The sequence below is a fragment of the Microtus ochrogaster genome, linkage group LG5 (genome assembly GCF_000317375.1).
Source record: "Microtus ochrogaster isolate Prairie Vole_2 linkage group LG5, MicOch1.0, whole genome shotgun sequence".
Taxonomy (NCBI): domain Eukaryota; kingdom Metazoa; phylum Chordata; class Mammalia; order Rodentia; family Cricetidae; genus Microtus; species Microtus ochrogaster.
In genome coordinates, this window is record NC_022031.1 from 36,859,134 (window position 1) to 36,876,611 (window position 17,478).

The 17,478-nt window shown below is 45.2% G+C and overlaps 1 protein-coding gene across 1 annotated transcript in view; it reads left to right on the forward strand.

Moving 5' to 3' along the window:
- The first annotated feature begins 8,905 nt into the window (after positions 1-8,905).
- Dnaja1 (DnaJ heat shock protein family (Hsp40) member A1) overlaps positions 8,906-17,478 on the forward strand; it is a 12,194-nt gene continuing 3,621 nt past the window's right edge. Inside the window, exons 1-6 of the mRNA XM_005362368.3 lie at positions 8,906-9,064; positions 10,124-10,265; positions 10,398-10,575; positions 12,588-12,692; positions 14,067-14,294; positions 17,386-17,477. Coding sequence (XP_005362425.1) covers positions 10,134-10,265; positions 10,398-10,575; positions 12,588-12,692; positions 14,067-14,294; positions 17,386-17,477 — 735 coding nt within the window. The 5' untranslated portion in view covers positions 8,906-9,064; positions 10,124-10,133. The remainder of the gene's footprint in view (positions 9,065-10,123; positions 10,266-10,397; positions 10,576-12,587; positions 12,693-14,066; positions 14,295-17,385; position 17,478) is intronic.

Genomic DNA, 17,478 nt, shown 5'->3' on the forward strand with positions numbered 1-17,478 from the left:
AAATCAGTACTGATTGACTTCTTCTATCATTTCCTGTGCCTGAATGAGACTCATTTTATTTTAGGTGTATGGATGTTTCGCCTGCATGTGTATCTCTGCACCCCGTGAATAGAGTGCCTGTAAGGGCCAATAGAGGGAGTGTGAGCCACTGTATCCCTGTGAGAACCCAACCCAGGTCCCCAGGAAGTGCTCTTAACTGCTGAGCTATCTCTCCAGCCTCCAAGATTATAATTTTGCAAGTGTTATCGTTATTAGCAAATGTAGTGTTTACAAGATGGAGACACTCTTCATTGTATACATTACAGTCATGTGTCTCTTAACAACAGGCATATGCCCTAACAAGTACATCACTAGGTGATTCTGTCATTGTGAAAAATTATAATGTGTACTTAGATAAACTAAAATGACCACAACAATGTAATCTTACGGAAGCACTGCCCTTAACCAAAACATCATTATATAATAAATGACTGTCTTAATTCACTTAGTACCCATAATAATCCAGTTAGCTTGGAGCTGTTGTTATTCCCTGCTGCAGATAGGGAAACTTGGGCACAGAAAGTATAAATAACTTGCTTATAGCAGACCCAAGATTCAAGCACAGGGAATCAGTTTGCAGAATCTATATAAAGCAGGCCGGCTTCAAACTTGCAGTTCTTCTTCTTCAGCCTCCCAGATACTGGGACTAGAGGTGTGACCACTGTACCAGGCCTCTAGAATACATATATAATTTTCTTAAGAATCTGTATATCCGCCGGGCGGTGGTGGCACGCCTTTGATCCCAGCACTTGGGAGGCAGAGGCAGGCAGATCTCTGTGAGTTTGAGGCCAGCCTGGTCTACAAGAGCTAGTTCCAGGACAGGCTCCAAAGCCACAGAAAAACCCTGTCTCGAAAAACCAAAAAAAAAAAGACTCTGTATATCCTTAACCACTAATTAATAATTAATAATCCTGCCTTTCCCATTCTCCTGTGCTGGATCTGGAAGAGCCCTTGGTGCGGAAGAAGGAAAGGTAATAGGAAACAAGAAGAGACAACAGTGTCTTTTTCATCATGACAATGGCATCACCCTGGCAAGAGAGGTTGAAACTGCTCAAAGGGATCAAGGTCATGTTCCAGACTGTCTTTCTGCTATCAGTGACTTGAGGAGGAGACACAGGACAAGAATCGGTGGCAGGCAGCAGGAAGAAAGAGTTACACGGCCCTATCCCTCAGCCTCTAACTCTGACGCCTGAATTAATGGTGTGACTCCACCCAGTGGGCTTAGAGAAAGTACCATAAAATATTCCAAACCTGTAGCAGCTGGCCCGTATCTGAGTTTTTCTCATGCTATGGCCGATGGCAAGAACCTGAAGACAGAACTGAACCGGAGACCACAGAGGGATGTTGTGTACTTGTCCTCCACCCCCCCCCCCGGCTTGCTCAGCTATCTTTCCTGTATAGCCCAGGCCTACCTGCCTAAGGATGGCACCACACACAATGGGATGGACCTTCCTACATCAATCATCAATGAGAAAAATGCCTCAAAGATACAGACACAGGCCAATTTGATCTAAGGAACTCATCAATGAAGTTTCCCTCTTCCCAGATGACTGTAGATTTGCATCAGGTTGACGCTGAAGCTAGGATACACAGCAAAATCCATTCCAACACTGCCTGAAAAAGAGGAGGAGGGCTTGGGGCAAAACCATTCACATCCACGCAGAGTCTGTGTGCACAAAAAGAATCTAGATGGGAAAAATAATCTAAAAGACATCTGGGAGCAAAGCGAGGTAGAGAATTAAAAGAACGACACAGATGTGCATGTAAATAATGAATAATGCACACACATGAATAACTTAAAGAGACAGCACTGGCAGGTATAGTGGCATATGCCTGGAATCCCAGATCTCGGGGAAAAATATGATTCTGAGCTTGAGGCCAATGTGCACCATAGAAAGGCTTTCCTCAAAAAACTATAGTGAGCATCCCCCCCCCAAAAAAAGAACAAAACCGAACAAATAACAACAAACCCCATAGTGTGGCTGGAGCAGACGGCTCTTCTGACGTCCTCCAGAAGCAGGCAAGCATGCAGACACGTATGCAGGCAAAACATCTGTACACATTAAATAATATAAATCTGCTGGGCGGTGGTGGTACACCTTTAATCTCAGTGCTCGGGAGGCAGAGGCAGGTGGATCTCTGTGAGCCTGGTCTACAAGAGCTAGTTCCAGGATAGGCTCCAAAGCTACAGAGAAACCCTGTCTCAAAAAAATAAAAAAATAAAATAAAATAAATCTTAAAAATCAAAACATAAAAGTGAAAACAAGACTATGATGTGCTAGGAGTGTAGCCCAGTGGTCTACCAGTGATTGTCTGGTGCCTGCAGAGCCCTGGGTTCAACCTTTACTCAGCACTGGCAAAAAAATAAAATGGCAAATGGAATTTATGAGCTTAAATTATCCAGCTCAGAGGATATTAAAAGACATTTTGTTCCTTTTCTTCTTTGGGGGGATGGGGCACAGGAGACTAGGCTCAGAACTGTGTGCTTGCTAGACAAATGCTCTACTAACTGAACTAAATCCCCCATTCCACGGGGCTGCTGAGATGGCCCAGTGGTTAGGAATGCTGGACGCCTTTCCAGTTACCAGCAGGCTCCGTTCCTGTCACCCTCGTGGTGGCTCACAGCTATCTGCAACTCTAGGTCCAGGGGCTCCACCACCCTCTTCTGGTGAACATGTGTCCTCGTTCACTTCTCTGTTGCTTCAATACAACACTGAACAAAGAGACTTGGGGGAAGGAAAGGGTTTCTTTAGCCAACAGGTTAATCAACATGAGAGGAAGTCAGGGCAGGAACTGAAACAGAAACTGTGCTCCTTACTGATTTGTCTTCATAGCTTACTCAGTCTGATACACACCGTCGTCGTCGTCGTCGTCATCATCATTGTCATCATCATCCAGGACCACTAGGATATACCCAGGGGTGGGACTAGCCACTGTGAGGGGACCCTCTGACAGCAACCATTAATCAAGACACCCTCCCAGACTTACATACAGGCCAATATATGGAATCCTAAGATTCCCTCTTCGTTCCTAGATACATCTGGGTTTGTGTCAAGTTGACAAAAGCCAACCAGTACACCTAGCTTTTTATACAGCCCAGACCCACATCACCAGGGACACACTGCCAACAGTTAGCTGTGCCCTCCTGAATCAATTAGCAATTTAAAAAAATGTCCCTCAGCCAGGCGGTGGTGGCGCACGCCTTTAATCCCAGCACTCGGGAGGCAGAGGCAGGCGAATCTCTGTGAGTTCGAGACCAGCCTGGTCTACAAAAGCTAGTTCCAGGACAGGCTCCAAAACCACAGAGAAACCCTGTCTCGAAAAACCAAAAAAAAAAAAAATGTCCCTCAGACCAATCTGATTGAGGCAACTGTTCACGTGAGGGTCCCTTTGCTCGGGTGTGTCAAAGTTGACAATAAACTAACCAGGACACAAGTGGCGGGGTGTGCTCATGTGTGGGTGCTCTGAGGAAACCGAGGCAGAGGTGGTGGGTGTCATCCTCTATGGCTCTGCATGTCAGTGTTTATATAGGACCTCTCACGGAGCAGCCTGATCTGCCTGGACCGGCTGGCCAGTGAGCTCCGGGATCCCCGTCTCTGCCCCCACCTATGCAATGCTGCCATTTCAGACACAAACCACCACACCCAATTTCTCCTTTTTTGTTTTTGGGATAGGGTCTCACTTTGCAGCCCCAGATAACCTGGAACTCAGAGAGGTTTGCCTGCCTCTGGTCAACACCCCAGTGTCTCATCTCCACACAGTTCTGGAACTAAAGGCATGTGCTACAAAGACTGCCTCACACCTAGATTTATGTGGGTTCTGGAGATTTGAACTCAGGTCTCCATGTAAACAGAACAAGTTCTCTCCTCCAGGGAACCACCTGTTGCGTTCTCTTTGAGATAGACTATTGTAATGTAACCCATTATGTAACCCAAGTTAGCCATGAACTCATGACTTTTCCGCCTTGGCCTAATGCTACCACTACATTCAGAACTTGAGTTTTTCTCTCTCTTTTTACATTTATGTGCGTGCGTCTGTGGTATAAGTGGGTCACGGCTTTCATATAGAGGTTAGAGGACAACTTGTGGGGGTTTGTTCTCTCTTTCCTCCATACGAGTTCTGGAAATCAAACTCAAGTGGCCAGGGCTTGGCAGCACGTACCTTTACCCATTGAGCCATCTTGCCAGCCATTGAGTGTCCTTGGTGGTGTGATTTATCACATCATAAATGTTTCCTGACTCTTCTATGGGCTGTCCATTTGTATCATTTGACCTTTTCCTAATAAATGGTAGCCATTTTATAGTATGAATAGGAGATGCTTATGCTGTATTGCAGTTCTTGTATTCTCAGATGTTTACATACTGTCTATATCGACTTATACTTTTTGGTTGTATAAAGATTTTGTTTAAAAATAAGGGCCATATTCAATGGAGTACTGGAACTCTTATAACCAGATCACAAGAAGCTGCAGGTGGATGTGGGAAGCCAAGGAGTAATGTTCATGCTCTATGCTAGGAATAAGAGTTTTATTTCAGAAGAGCTGGATGATTTTAAGATTCTAACAGTTGACTCTTTTTATTTGACGGTGCTACTGTTGGGGTTCAAACTTGGGATTTCAGGTATGCTAGGCGAGCACTCTGCTCCTGAACTATGGCGTAGCCCACATATAAACTGTCAAATAAAAAATAAAGGGGTGGTGTGGAAGGTGCAGCTCAGTGGTAGCAGAACAGCATTGCTAAGCAAGCCTAGCGCATGGGTTAAATAGCTTGAGAATAAGGACAAGAAAGGGGACAGAGCAGGGAGAGCAGGAGGATGAGAAGGGAGAAGGATAAAGATCGTGGAAGCAAAGACTGAGGATTCTCTACGGCTCAGGACTAAAGGAGGTCATGGGTACACAGGAGTAATCTGGCTTACTTTTTCTTTCCTTTAAAGAAATACTGTATTTTTGATGCCATGTTGCCCAGGCTGTGTTCAAACTCCTGGGCTCCAGTGATAATCCTGCCATGACTTGAGAGTAGTTAGAACCACAGGCACACTCTATGCTCTGCACCACAGCTGTTTAAAAAAACAATAGAGACACCCCCTGAAGATGTGCGAGCAGAAGGCTGGAGAGTGAGGATGCTTATGGGGCCTCAGCCTTGCTCTCGAAGTCCTCTGTATACGACTGACCAGAAATGATTACATTTCTTAAAGAGGAAGACCAAGACAAACCGCCTTTCTAAAGGATGCCTGTGCCAAGAGCCGGGACTGGGCATGCCCAGGGTCTTACTACAGTTCTACCCAAATCACGCCCTACAACTACCCAGTGCTCATCTGAGAGGATGGGGACATGGCCAACATGTTTATCTGCCCTCAGGAATCCCGAACCCAAGCTTGGAGAGGCTGAGACTCTGTGAACACTGCCTGGAGAAGGCTCTCTCTTGTTCTCCACCTGTGCCCTCCCCAGGAGGAAAAAAAAAGAAGCCAGGCGCCTTCCAAACTAGGGGGAGGGAGGAAAACTGGGAGTTCTAGGTCATCCTGAGTTACAAACAAAATTCAAGATTGAAGCTAACCTGGGCTACACAAGGCCCTGTCCCCTCCCCCCCCAAAAAAAAAGAGTAAAAGAGAAAAGAAGACAAGAAGACAGGGTAGGGGTAACTTAAACTCAAAGTCCATGCTGCTTGAGAACACTACAGACAAATGTATCAGCAAATATCCTCCCCCCATCCTCACACAGGCAGTTACACTACCAAGCCAGACTTGAAAGCTGAGGATATTTCCATAAGGCAGATGAATCAAGAACACAGCTGCCTTTGCATGTAAACCTTGCTCAACCTAGACATAGTAGGGAGGGCCTTGGACTTGCCACAGGGCAGGGTGCCTTGTCCTCTTTAGGGTTGAAGGGGGGAAGGGGGAGAGGGTGTGGGGAGGGAATGGGAGGAGGGGCAGGAGTGGGAATTTGGATTGGTATTTTTTAAGTAATAAAACAATAATAATAATAATAATAATAAAAAGAATACAGCTGCCACGGGAGGAAACTGAACACAAAGGCAAGGTGTAGTGGCTCACACCTGTAATCCTAGCATTTGGGAGGCTGAGGCAGGAGGACTGCTCTAAGTTCAAGGTTAGCCTGTGACACAGAGTAAGGCAGAAGTGTGGAATATTTATTATTATTGTTATTATTATTATTATTATTTTGTTTTATCAAGACAGGGTTTCTCTGAAGCTTTGGAGCCTGTCCTGGAACCAGCTCTTGTAGACCAGGCTGGCCTCCAACTCATAGAGATGCGCCTGCCTCTGCCTCCCGAGTGCTGAGATTAAAGGTGTGCACCACCACTGCCCAGATCTTATTTTATTATTCTATATGTATGTATGCTTTTATGTATGTGCAAAAAAAATTTCAAATTAAAGCAATAAGATACTAATTTCTTACACACACTCCCATACACAGACACAGTCTCAAATATCCCAAGTAGCCTCAAACCTTCTACAGAGCTTCTGTTGGCCTTGAACTCCTGATCTTCCTCCCTCTGCCTCCAAAATGCTGGGATTACAGATAGAAGCCAAGGCATTTGATTGTAAATTTTTACTTGCAAAGCTGGCAAAGATTTAACAGAACAACAAGAGAGCAAAACAGAACCACCTATATTTGCAAGGCCCATGCACTGGTGGAAGCAGTACAAAGCACCATGAAAAGTTATTACAATTAATCAGAAACTGCAAGAAAAAAAAGTTATCACAAGTCTCAATTTGTGCTCACATTGACTCAGCAATGTCAGTTATCCAGGTATCTGTCCTAAACAGATATTTGTAGGCAAGCAAGGTGGCACAGGCCTATAATCCCAGCTCTTTCCAGGTTGACAGGAGGATTAATTACTGGATTATAGACAGAACCTATTACTTGATGTGATATTTGAGAGGGTAACACATGAGAAAATCAGGTGTTTTTCAGCCAAAACAAAAGCACATTAGGAAGTCTGTAAGGCAAGTGGTGTGGCTTCAGGGACTGAAGCAGTTTAATGAAAGCACTGAGGCTGAAAAGGCAAACAGCACAAGGTCGACCAAACCTTAGCTTAGTAAGACACACCAAGAGCTAAAGACGTCTCCAGAGGTTTGGAAACAGTCTTTACAGCGCCGTTAGATCTGGCTTCATCCAGTTACCTAAGATTTCCTTAAGACACTGAGATGACAGCTCAGCTGGTAAAGCCCTGAAGACCTGAGTTACCTGCACAAAGGCAGAAGAGACCTGCAATGGTCCACATGCCCAAACACACACCGTAAAACGAATATTTAAAGCAGACATTCCACGCCAGGCTTCCAGGGCTTTGCCCATTAGGAACTGTGCTCAGGTGCTTCTTATACAAGTGTTGATCTGATTTTGTGACTTCTCTTGTAATTTGTTTTGTTCAACTTCCAACAAAAGTCTAAGCAGGAGGCTCAGTGGTTAGGAGCATGCGTGACTCTTCACATCGGCCTGAAGGCTGGGGAGCTCAGTCTGTGGCCAGCCTGGGCTATAACATGGCAAGACCCTGTCTCAAAACAAAGCCAAGGGGGGAGGTGGTAGAGAGATGGCTGATCAGCTAAAAGCACCTGTTGTTTTTGCAGAGGCCCCAGGTTCAATTTCTAGCACCCTCGTGGTGGCTCACAACTGCATGTAACCCCAGCTACAGAGGATCCAACTCCCTATTCTGATCTCCAAAGGCACTAGGCATGCATGTGGTGCACATTCACACATATAAACCAAACATTCATACACATACAGTAAGTGCAAAAATGTATTTTTTATTTTTTTGGTTTTTTTTTGAGAAAGGGTTTCTCTGTAACTTTCGGAGCCTTTCTGGAACTAGCTCTAGTAGACCAAGCTGGTCTCGAACTCACAGAGATCCGCCTGCCTCTGCCTCCCGAGTGCTGGGATTAAAGGCGTGCGCCACCACTGCCTGGCGCAAAAATAATAATAATAATTTTAAAAAGCCAAACAAAACAATAAAATATATGGTGTTGTGTATAAAAGTTATCTGAACAGTCAGAGACTCCATGCCTCCGACTTCCCTGGGCACCTACACAGACACATACACACTATTAAAAAAATAAATCTTTGTGAAATCTACTTTTTCAAGCTTGCACCTTCAGCTTCTTTTATGTGTCTCTTGGGTTACTGAATAAGAAAAACACACTCCATTTCTCATTCTGTCCTTTGAAAGGCCGAGACTCACTTTGCCAACTACAGATTTTGATTTGCTGACTAGATCTAAAGATGGTCAGGAAACTAAAACGACTAGCTAAAGAAATTAATTTCTTTTGGGCTGCTATTCTGCAGCCAAACTGGATGGAAGATCGACTAGAAGAGTCCACGGCCCTTAGTTTGCAGGAGGCATTCCAAAGGCTTCTCTGTCTGGTGCAGTCCCAGGTTCCCACCACGCGAGGCTTCGGAGCTAGAAGGATCTGAAGCCTGGGCTTTTCCAAAACGCTCTGACACATGCGTACTCGGGCGAAACCACCAGATCCCAAGCCTGCAAGGTTGGTCTGGCGACTAGGCCGGCCTTGCTCAGCATTTCTTGCCTGCAGGGCTCAGAGCTAATGGGACTGCAGAAAATCAGGCTCCGGGTGGGGTTCGGGTTGGGTTCCCACAGATTCCCTGTGGCACAGGTCCCACTGTCGGGAACAGGCGCAGCCTCGGAAGCCCACGGCTCCGGGATCGGACCTCTCCACCTCAAGACTTCCGCACTCTGCGCTCCGGCAGTAAAGAAAAGCCTCTAGAAGATTCCGCCAGCGGGGCTGGAGTCCACCCCCACAAGGCCCTTGGGCGTAGCCACTCCCTGCCCCAGCGCCCCCGCGCCGTTGCCCAGGTAACCGAGGGGCGGTGGCAGCGGCGTGGGGCGGGACTTCCGGCGAGTGACGCGGCCGGGCTCGGCTACAAAAGAGGTCGGCTGCGGCGGGCCGGGCGGAACTTTCCAGAACGCTCAGTGGGAGGTGGAGGACCGGCGTCCGCCCGAACCGCGCTGTGCTACGCTCCTCTTTCCGCTCTCCGGCACCGGCCCGCTCACCGGTGAGTCTCGGGCCTCCCTCGGCCGCGACGCGCGGCCTGGACGCCAGACAAGCGGGGAAGCCGCGCAGCCGGAGGCGGTTGGCCCCGCGTGGGCGGGGGCTGCGGGTTTCCCGAGCCGGACTCGGTCTTCGGAAGGCGGCCGCTATGCCCTGCGCACTGCCTGCCCGCACGCACGCCACGAGGAGGCCTGAGGCCGAGCCAGCCCCGCGCCCGCCTCATACACCTCTCGCTGCGCACCCCTTTCGCCCCGCCGCCCGCGCCGGGTGGGCAGCGCTGCGCACGCGCGGACCGAGGCAGGGGTGAGGGGCTGCGGGAGGAGCCGGGCGGAGGCTGCGGCTGGCGCTTCTCCTGGCTCTCCTCCCTCTCTTTGTTGAGGTCCGGCCTTCTCCCTCCGCCTTTTCCATCTGGGTGGGAGGGAGGAAGGAAGGAAACCTTAACGGTCGGCGCCAGGTGCCAGGGAAACCCAGAGGGCGAAGTCGACTTCGCGGACCCGAGGGGCGAGAGAGGGTAAGCGGCGAGCAGGGGCCGGATGGCGCCGGGGCACCTGCTCCTTGGAGCTGGGCTCGTAAGCCACTCCTCCACCCCCGGGAGCCCGCTGTCTCTTCCGGCGAGTGCAGGGCCTTTATCAGATGTACAAAGGCAATGGTAATGTGCTAACCAATGGACAGAACCTATCGGTGCTGCTCTGGGTTCCTAGCACAACCTCTGGGGAAAGGAAACCGGAAGAAACCCGATCTCACACACGTCTGGTGGTGCGGGAGAGAAGGAGAGCTGCTAGAAAGGCTTTCGGGTTCCCTCAAGTTTGTATTTAATCTGTTAGAATTTGCAGCAGAATCGTATCGGAATTGTTAGCTTTTACGACATTTAGGGAAGCTGTGTATTTTATATGGCAAGGATCAGGTTGCTTTAGTGATGGTAGTTTGTTTAAAAAAAACTACCAGTTAAAAGCCAGTCATGGTGGCGCGCACCTTTAACCCAGCGCTCAGGAGGCAGAGGCAGGTGGATTTTCTGCACAAAATTAAAAGCTGGTTTAAAACGCCCCCATTTTTCTGATTTCAGGCTGTAAAAAATGGTGAAAGAAACCACTTACTATGATGTTTTGGGGGTCAAACCCAATGCCACCCAGGAAGAATTGAAAAAGGCTTATAGAAAATTGGCCTTGAAGTACCACCCTGATAAGAATCCAAATGAAGGCGAAAAGGCAAGTACATTCTCAAAGCAGCTCAGCAGTGTTGCCTTGTGTGTAGCTGCTGGGGCCTGAAAGTCAAGGTCGTCCTAATACAGTGGCTGTGCTTTGTGACTGTCTCTAATGGGATTTCTTTTTCTGAAACAGTTTAAACAGATTTCTCAAGCTTATGAAGTTCTTGCTGATTCCAAAAAAGGGGAGTTATCTGATAAAGTAGGAGAGCAGGCGATTAAAGAGGGTGGAGCAGGTGGTGGTTTTGGCTCACCCATGGATATCTTTGATATGTTCTTTGGAGGAGGAGGAAGGATGCAGAGAGAAAGGAGAGGTAAGGAAAATCTAGCTTACCTGAGCAGAGTGTGGAGTAGCTGCCGATGAAAGACTGGAAATTCCCCCTGCGTTGCATGTTGGTTCATGAACTGCCTCTGATTTCTGGTGTTCTTTATAATTGAGATTTTTACGTGATCAAAATAGCCAAGCCAATCTAGTGGGTGTATCCAACTCCACAGATTCCCAACAGTCAGGTAACAAAGCACAGCAACGTGGGCTTCTGAGCCACACATTTTGGGCGATAACCTTTGCCCCTAAACATAGTGGTAAGTGCAGTGGCCTCTGTCGGCTAAAGATGAAGTTGAGTTAAAAAAACTAAAGCTTAGCAAGCTTGTGCAGCAAACCAAGACTGAAAACACAGCTCGTTGCCTCCAGATGACCTGCCTGCTGCCTGTTTAATCTTGCTTTAGCTTTGCTAACTCAACTTAGGCATGGAATGTTTTAACCAAAAAGTTGTCTGTGGGCCAGACAGACATCTTGGGAAGATAGTATTGGAGATCAAAATAGTACTTCATTCTCAATATAATTTATACAAGCTGATGGAGAGACACAGTTATAGAACAGGTGGGCAGACCATTTAATTTCGCTTTGCCCTTCTTAAAGGTTTAGGAAGACTTGAGAAATTGTTTACTGTTTTTATAAGAATTTACTGAAAATGAAAGCTGTGGTCCTGAGAAATGGTTCAGTGGTTAAGAACCCTTGTATTTTTTGCAAAAGGTCCAGGTTTCATTTCCCAACAACCACATCCAGTGGCTCACTACTGCCTGTGACTCCAGCTCCAGGGGATCTGATAACCTCTCCTGACCTCTGGGCTTATAAACATGCATGCACACAAATTAAAATTTAAAAAAAATTGTTAGCCATAAAACATTTGTAAGGATGGTAGGGGCTTCTGAGAAGTTACCACTAGCCTTTTTGGCTTAGTTAATATAATTTGAGTGGGTTTTGTTCCTGCTGCTTTGAAAGTATACTTGGTCAGTTTCCAGAAGCTTTGTGTTTTTTCCTTTCCTGTACCCCGTATAAAGTTAAGAAAGGGGCAACTTTCAACTTGGTAGAGCCTACTTACTTAACATGTTCTCTTTATGATAATAGAAACCCAAAGTGAAGCTAAAAGAAGGATTTGACGACACCACCTCACTTAAAAGGAGTGAAACTTCATTCAGTTAGCCATCGGGCAGTGCTATTTTGTGGTGGATAAAGTCCTGGTGGAAAGATCACTAGCTGGGAACTTATTAACCATAGATAAATGATTTTATTTCCATAGCCTAGTTGTCCTTAAGTGATCTCAACAACCTATTTTCCATTGCAGGAGGTAAATTATACATGGCATTCCTTTGTAGTCCCCAGCCAAATGTGGGTCTTTGAATTCAGATTAACTTAAGATGGGGAAAAGAGTCTCTCCAGCTATGGTAGCCACCACACTTAATAAAATTGTGTTCAGTAATTATGACTAGTAGTTGCTATATTGAATGCATAAAATGTGCCCATTGTTACAGAAAGTTTTGTTCTATTACAAAAGGCATAAGAAATTTATCATTTGAAACAACCAGTTCTAGCCTAGCAGTAGGACCTATTGAAAACAGAAGTAAGAATTGCTATTTCAGTAGTGTCTCAATATTGGCTTCTCCAGCCAATCTTGATTAGAAAGAATTTACTGTTTGGATGAAGTAACTGGCCATGTTGCTTAATGCCTAATAAGTGAAACCTTCAAAGGGATGCATGCTTTGAATTATTGTGAAATGTGCCTGAGCATTGGGTGTCTTTAAGGGGAGTATTAATTGTTGCATATCTAAGACGGCCTCTTCTGTGTCATTAGGTAGATGAGTCTCTGACATTTTCCTTATCTATGATTTGGTCGGTTTGAGAATCAAGTGATTGGGTGAATGTTGTATATGACTATAGCTCAACAAATTTACAGTTTGAGGCTGGTATTAGATTTCCTTTTCCCTTTTTATAGTGCCTTCAACAAACATTACACATAAGCATTTAATGAGTAGTGTTTTGTTCCAGGTAAAAATGTTGTGCATCAGCTCTCAGTGACCTTAGAAGACTTATATAATGGTGCAACAAGAAAACTGGCTCTGCAGAAGAATGTGATCTGTGACAAATGTGAAGGTGAGGGCTCTTCCTGTTGGGTTCCTGAGATACGGTCGTTATAGATTGGGCTGGACTTGTGTTCTAAGTCCTGGGGTTACACCTGGTCCCATGCCTTACTTTTTGGGTAGACAAAACTGATGCTATACTAAAAGAGCTGAACCTCTCACCATCTTTATCATGACATTTTCATGCATGGATATAATGTATTTTTCATCGTTGCTCTTTTGTTCAGCTTCCTTTATTCCTTAGTACTCTGTATGCCCATGTTTTGATGGCTCAGTGAGTCCCATTAGAGTTGGCTTCAGTGATTGTATTATAGAAGAAAATGTTTCTCCAGGGATGAGGCCTTGACATCAGCTTCTTTATTACAAGAAGTTGGTGGGTCCAATCCTGTAGAGATCCTAAGTAGCACTTTTTAAACACAACTTTGTACATATGCATGCTGTGTTGTCTGTGTGGGAGGTCAAAAGACAACTCGTAGTAATCAGTTTTCTACTTCAACTATGCAGGCTAAAATCATCAAACTGGGGTTGGTCAGGCTTGGTGTCTGGGGTGGGGGTGCTATTGGAACATGTTAATACTGTGGTGAGGGCAGTCTTCTAATTAACTGCCAGACTCACTGCTTCCTTAAAGTGTTCTCTCAAGAGAGTGCAAATTCTGAGGTTGCTTGCAGAGATCTTTTTTTTTTTTTTTTTTTTTTTTTTTGCAGAGATCTTCACTTTTAGGCCTGCCTACTTGAGCTCTAACTGGAAAGTCATGACACTCCACCCCCACTTGTCCCCTACCCCACTGTGTTTTGCCTGTCTTTGTGTATCTCTCTACTGCTTCATGTAGTACCTATGGAGGCCAGAAGAAGGCTTCATATCCCCTGGAACTAGAATTAAAGGGGGTTGTGGGTTGTGAGCCACCGTTTGGGTGCTGGGCATCAAACCCAGGTCCTCTGGACCCGCAGCCAGTATTCATAAGTGAGTCATCTCACTAGGCTCTGCTTTTCCTTCCCATACCTCCTCCCGTTCCCACCCCTTTGTTTCAACCAAAATCCTATGAATACCTGCTCTGACACTCTTGGGTATTATCATATCTAAAACATGTCATCCCTCGCCAACACAAACACTTGCTGACCTCCATTTCTAAACACAAGCTCAAAAGGCAAGACTTCTTACCCTCCTTGGCACCTGATGAGATTTACAGTTTTACAGCTTGCTTACCTTGTTTCCCCCATCCCCCAACTTCCAAAGAAGAATATTTTTAAACCTTGTGATTTTGAAATGGCCCTTTTAGAGTCTGAATTGTACATTTTAGGACAGCAGTCCGTAAGCCCTTGAAAATATTAAGGAGTTAGACTCAGTCTCTGCTAAGTTCATAACGCAAGTTTATTCTGAAATTCTCCAGGCCGAGGTGGTAAGAAAGGAGCAGTAGAGTGCTGTCCCAACTGTCGGGGGACTGGCATGCAAATAAGGATTCATCAGATCGGACCAGGAATGGTCCAGCAAATTCAGTCAGTGTGCATGGAATGCCAGGGTCATGGAGAACGCATCAGTCCTAAAGACAGATGTAAAAGCTGCAATGGAAGAAAGATAGTTCGAGAGAAGAAGATTTTAGAAGTTCATATTGATAAAGGTAAGTTCTGATCTACTCTCTAGTCTGAATCATATTTTTTTATTCTTACAGTTTATTCATATTATGTTTTGTTCACCCCATTCCTCATTATCTTCTGTAGCACTTGCCTGTCGTGTTCTCATCTTTGTAGACTGTGATACACTGGGTGTAATTAGGTTAGGATGCTTTGTGAGCATGAGTGGGGATTATTTACTGGTAATTTTTCAGTGGCTACACCATCAAAGAAATGAACCCCCCCTCCAGTAAACAACTGTGTAGAGAGTGTGTGGCCTTATGAGCTCCTCCCTCATTTACAATTATTTTTAAAACTATTTTTAGGTTATGTGAGTAATCCTAATTAAGTGGCAACAATTGAAGGTCACTTTATCCAAAATCGGTTCTCTGAAGTCTAATTATCCTGTCTCAGAGAAGTTATACTGGCACATTCTTAGGGGATGTGTGTGAGGGAAAGAATAAGCTCGTTAAAACTTAGATTGCGACTTGTTACACGTGCAGTTACTACAGTCCTGGTGTAACACATCTTTAAAGAGTATGTGTGAGTATCAGTCCTGTTTGTTTTTTCAAGACAAGTTTTCTCTGTGTAGCCCTGGCTCTCCTGGAACTTTTGTAGACCAGTCTGGCCTTGAACTCAAAGAGATTGCCCACCTCTGCCTCCCGACTACTAGGAGTAAAGGTGTGCGCCACTGCACCCAGTGCATTCAATTGGTTCCTCAGGACTACACAGAAATCCTGTCTCTTTTTTTTTTTTTTTTAAGCTTTTTGTGTTTTGAGACAGGGTTCCTCTGTGTAACAGCTTTGGCTGCCCAGGAACTCTATACCAGGCTGGCCTCAGACTTAAAGAGATCTGCCTTGGCCTCCCAAGTGCCAGGATTAAAGGCATACACTACCATGGCCTGACTGTTGTTTTTAGGTTTTTATTTTTATACATTTTTTCCTCAGTATATTTCTTATCGATTCTTTGGGAACTTCACATCATATACACTCTATCACATTTGTTTCCTAGTCCTTCCCTGTTCTATGACGAGCGGGCCCACCGCCCGGCTAGCTAACCCTCGAAATAACCACACAGAAGCTGTAGTCATTTAAACACTGCCTGGGCCATTATATCTAACCCCTTCTTGGCCAACTCTCACATCCTGATCTAACCCATTTCCACCAATCTGTATCACCACGAGGTCGTGGCTTACCAGGAAAGATTCTAACCAACGTCAGTCTCAGGCAGGAGAAGCATGGCGTCTGCCACACTGCCCTTCTTCCCAGCATTCTGTTCTGTCTACTCCACCCACCTCTAAGTACTGCCCTATCAAAAGGCCAAGGCAGTTTCTTTATTCAACCAATGAAAGCAACACAAATACAGAAGGACCTCCTACACCACTTCCCTGTTGGAAGCCATCTGTTGTGGAGAGCATCCTATCAACATCCTATCAGAATTTTTAAGATTTCTTTTTAATGGCTTCTTGTTTAGGCTGTTACTATTTGGGGGGGGGGGGGGTAGGAGGTTGTTAAGAAGTCTTCCATATCCTTCTTTCTTACCTGTGTGAGTGTGTATACAATCATGGATATCACTGCCAACATAGCTTATTTGGTCTTTGTGACCTTTGGGAATGTGAGCACAGACTGAACAGGGGCTACTGGTTGCAGTGGGGCTATCCAGACAGGGCTCTGCGATGCAGCTGGGATCATGTACATCAACATAGCTTCAGGCCACAGCATAGACCATGACATCTGCCTAGCCTTCTGCCCATGTTGCCACTGTTTTTAAGTTTCTGACATTTTTCAACAGGATTTCAGTATGTAGCACAAGCTGCTTCTGCCTCCCTGGTGTTGGGATCATAAACCTGCCCTCCAGACTTAAGCCCTGGGCTGGTAGATAACACTAATTGTATAAGTAAGAGACCCTGAATTCAAATTCCCAGCACCAAAGGGGAAAAAATGCTAGGTGTGGCCATATACTACTAGTCTGTATACTCCTGGCCTGGAGGTCTAGGAGTTGAAGAGAGCATCACTAGGGCTTGTGACCTGGTTAACTCTAGATTCAGTGAGACAGAACGACGCGTGATCTCCTCTCTTGGCCTCCATGAACAAGTATACATTATTCATTGAACTAAGTGTGTGAGTCAGAATTAGAAACAGGTAGGAATCTCAGTAAATACACACATTAAAAAAAAAAAAACGCTGCACTGGAATATACTCAGTATTTTATATATAGACCATATGGGCTAAGATAGTATCTAATAAAATAGTAAACGACCTTTTTTTGTATTTTTGAGACTATCCTGGAACTCACTTTGTAGACTAGGCTGGCCTTGAACTCAGAGATCCTGGCTCTGCCTCCCTTGTTTTGGGATTAAAGGTGTGCACCACCTGGCTAACAGCTTTTTTGTTTTTAATGAGTTGAGGCTAGTAGAAACCAAACCCAGGGCCTTTGCATGTACTGGGTAATTATCTATCAAAAACTTATCCTAAAAGATAAGTTTTTGAGCAAAATGAACAGACACGGGAAAAATGAGAACTGAAGGTGTGAGAGGCTTCAAGGGACAAATACTCATTTATGGATTTTTAAATAAACTGGTAGTTTTCTTACTAGAAATACAGCTGCTACAACAAAAGCAGTTGTCACAGCTGTTTAGTTTAATGGTAGTAATTACAGATTGTTATACAATAGAAATAAGTTAGTGGTAATAGTGTTTATCAGTTGCCAGTTGGGTTCCGACGTGGGCATTTTTCATCCTCAGTTACTGGAATGAAATGTCTCTTTGGGAAAGCTGAGACTTAGGATGGATATGTAGGTAAGTAGGTAGTATTTCTGAAATTAGAAGCCTGATTCTTTGTTGAGTTGTATCATCTACTGTTTGTGGTGATAGCCTAAGTAGTGCAGCCAAACTGGACTGGATGCCATCCACAAGGACTTGATGCTAAAAAAAATCTGCATGTAGAAGTCAGAAGAACACATTGCAGGAATTGTACTGAAGGTTGAACCCAAGTCCTCAGCATATGCTGTACCACCACATCTGTGTTTTGGTAGATTTTATAGTTTAGACCTTTGTGTCTGTCTGATACCAGTAAAACTTCACAATCGATCTGTGTTTAGGCATGAAAGATGGTCAGAAGATAACATTCCATGGTGAAGGAGACCAAGAGCCAGGACTGGAGCCAGGAGACATTATCATTGTGTTAGACCAGA